Source organism: Gavialis gangeticus, unplaced genomic scaffold, assembly GCF_001723915.1.
Source record: "Gavialis gangeticus isolate Ggan-Ray unplaced genomic scaffold, GavGan_comp1, whole genome shotgun sequence".
Lineage (NCBI taxonomy): Eukaryota > Metazoa > Chordata > Crocodylia > Gavialidae > Gavialis > Gavialis gangeticus.
The window spans coordinates 44,122,907-44,124,529 of record NW_017728995.1 but is presented as its reverse complement, the minus strand read 5'-3'; the positions used below and the strand labels follow the sequence as shown (position 1 = coordinate 44,124,529).

The following is a 1,623-nucleotide window of genomic DNA, read 5'->3' as shown; positions in this document are numbered from 1 at the left end:
TGGTGGGGGTGGCGGGCAGCACAGGTGCTGCCCACAGGAGGGCACCACTGCTCTTGCCCTGACCTGGCCCGGCCCTGCTCCTTTCAGGCAGCAGTGCTCTATCCCCACCTGCCCCCAAGTACCCTCTGGGTGATTTATAGTTTATTGGATCAATGGTTGGATCAGTTGGAGCATGGTTGGGATCAAATGCTCAAATACAAGACATTCTTCATCAGGTCTTTATCAGGTGACCCAACAGATTGCCTTACATTTGAACTAACTTTATCCCAACCATGCAGTTGGGTCCAATAAGCTACAAAATCACCCACAAAAATTCTTGCCTCTTGCTTACTTCTCAGACCATTATGGTTACAGCATGACTCCAACACTACCATTTAAATGTACATAATTTAAAAAAAAAGTTGCTTAATAAGCAATGTGAATCTAGATTTTCAGATAGATATGCAACTACAGAGATTCACAGCATCCAACTCCTATTAATGCTTTAATTTTAGATACAAAGAGTGGAAACACCAACAGTTACGACACTTTAAACACTACAGCATTTACAGTTGATCCAATATAAAACTTGTTAGCCAGAGTGTTCACGCTAAATTGCTTTGACTATAAGCCTTTCATTCACATTTCAAGTTACAGAATCATAGTTCTACTCCAGTGGTAAAGGAGCAGACAGGGGAAACAGTTATATTGGTTCAAATGAGATGCATTCTTAAGTAACAAATCTCCATCCTATCCTCTTTTGTAATGGTTCAATGTTTAGGCCATATAGTAAAACAAAAATTTGACCATTCTGTGTATTGCCTGAAAAATATAGGTCTCTGACAATAGCCACCTGTTGGAGAAAATACTGAATTAAATAAAATGTTTTACTCACATCATACAAATAATACCAATATCGACTGATAGCATGTAAAACTCTCAAGAGGAGGATAACATCTAATGAAGGATCTTCAAATGTTATGTTTTCTGGTGGTATAGATATGAGGTAAACTTCCAAAGGATTTAATACTGAAGGGCACACACCATCTAGCAGGAAAAAAAAAAAGGCACAAATTTCTACTGTCAAACAGATCATCTGCTTAGCCAAACAAAAAATCAAAATCAATGAAAAATTAGCAGTCCATACTTATACTCTGCTGGGTTTTTTTAGACCAGTTACTCAAATTTAAATTATTCTAAGACACAAGAGTAACTAATCTGGAAACCACTGCATACAATATAAGAAAATCTTTCTTTAAAGCATCGGATCACTCTTTCCCCACTGGAATTTTCACAGGTGAGCCCTGCCCATGCGACAGGTCCTTACCGTGCCACAACTCATCATGCTTTTTTGAGTTTCTAGGAGAAGTTTTTGTGGGAGCAGTTTGTGCCCTTCCTCTTTTACCCCCAACACAGTCCTTGTTACCATCTTCATCCTCTCGCACTGGCTTGTACCTAAAAATTGTGAAGCATTTAAAATAAAATGTGATTTTGGGTCACTGAAAACTGTGAAACCAAAAGCAAGTGGCAGCTCTCAATTAGGGTGGCAGCATTTTATTTAAAATGACAAAAAAAATTAACAATTCATTTGATTTTGGCCCAAACATACTTTTTTTTTTTTTTTTTTTTTTTTAAAAGGGAACC

At 37.8% G+C, this 1,623-nt stretch overlaps 1 protein-coding gene across 4 annotated transcripts in view; it reads right to left on the bottom strand.

Annotated features, from left to right (window-relative positions):
* The window catches only part of TRIP12 (thyroid hormone receptor interactor 12), a 182,373-nt gene that overhangs the window by 17,573 nt on the left and 163,177 nt on the right, over positions 1-1,623 (bottom strand). For all 4 annotated transcript variants that reach the window (XM_019503595.1, XM_019503597.1, XM_019503596.1 and 1 more), the window contains 2 exons: positions 1,307-1,434; positions 875-1,026 (listed from right to left, as the gene is read on the bottom strand). In XM_019503595.1, the coding sequence (XP_019359140.1) occupies positions 875-1,026; positions 1,307-1,434 (280 nt within the window). The remainder of the gene's footprint in view (positions 1-874; positions 1,027-1,306; positions 1,435-1,623) is intronic.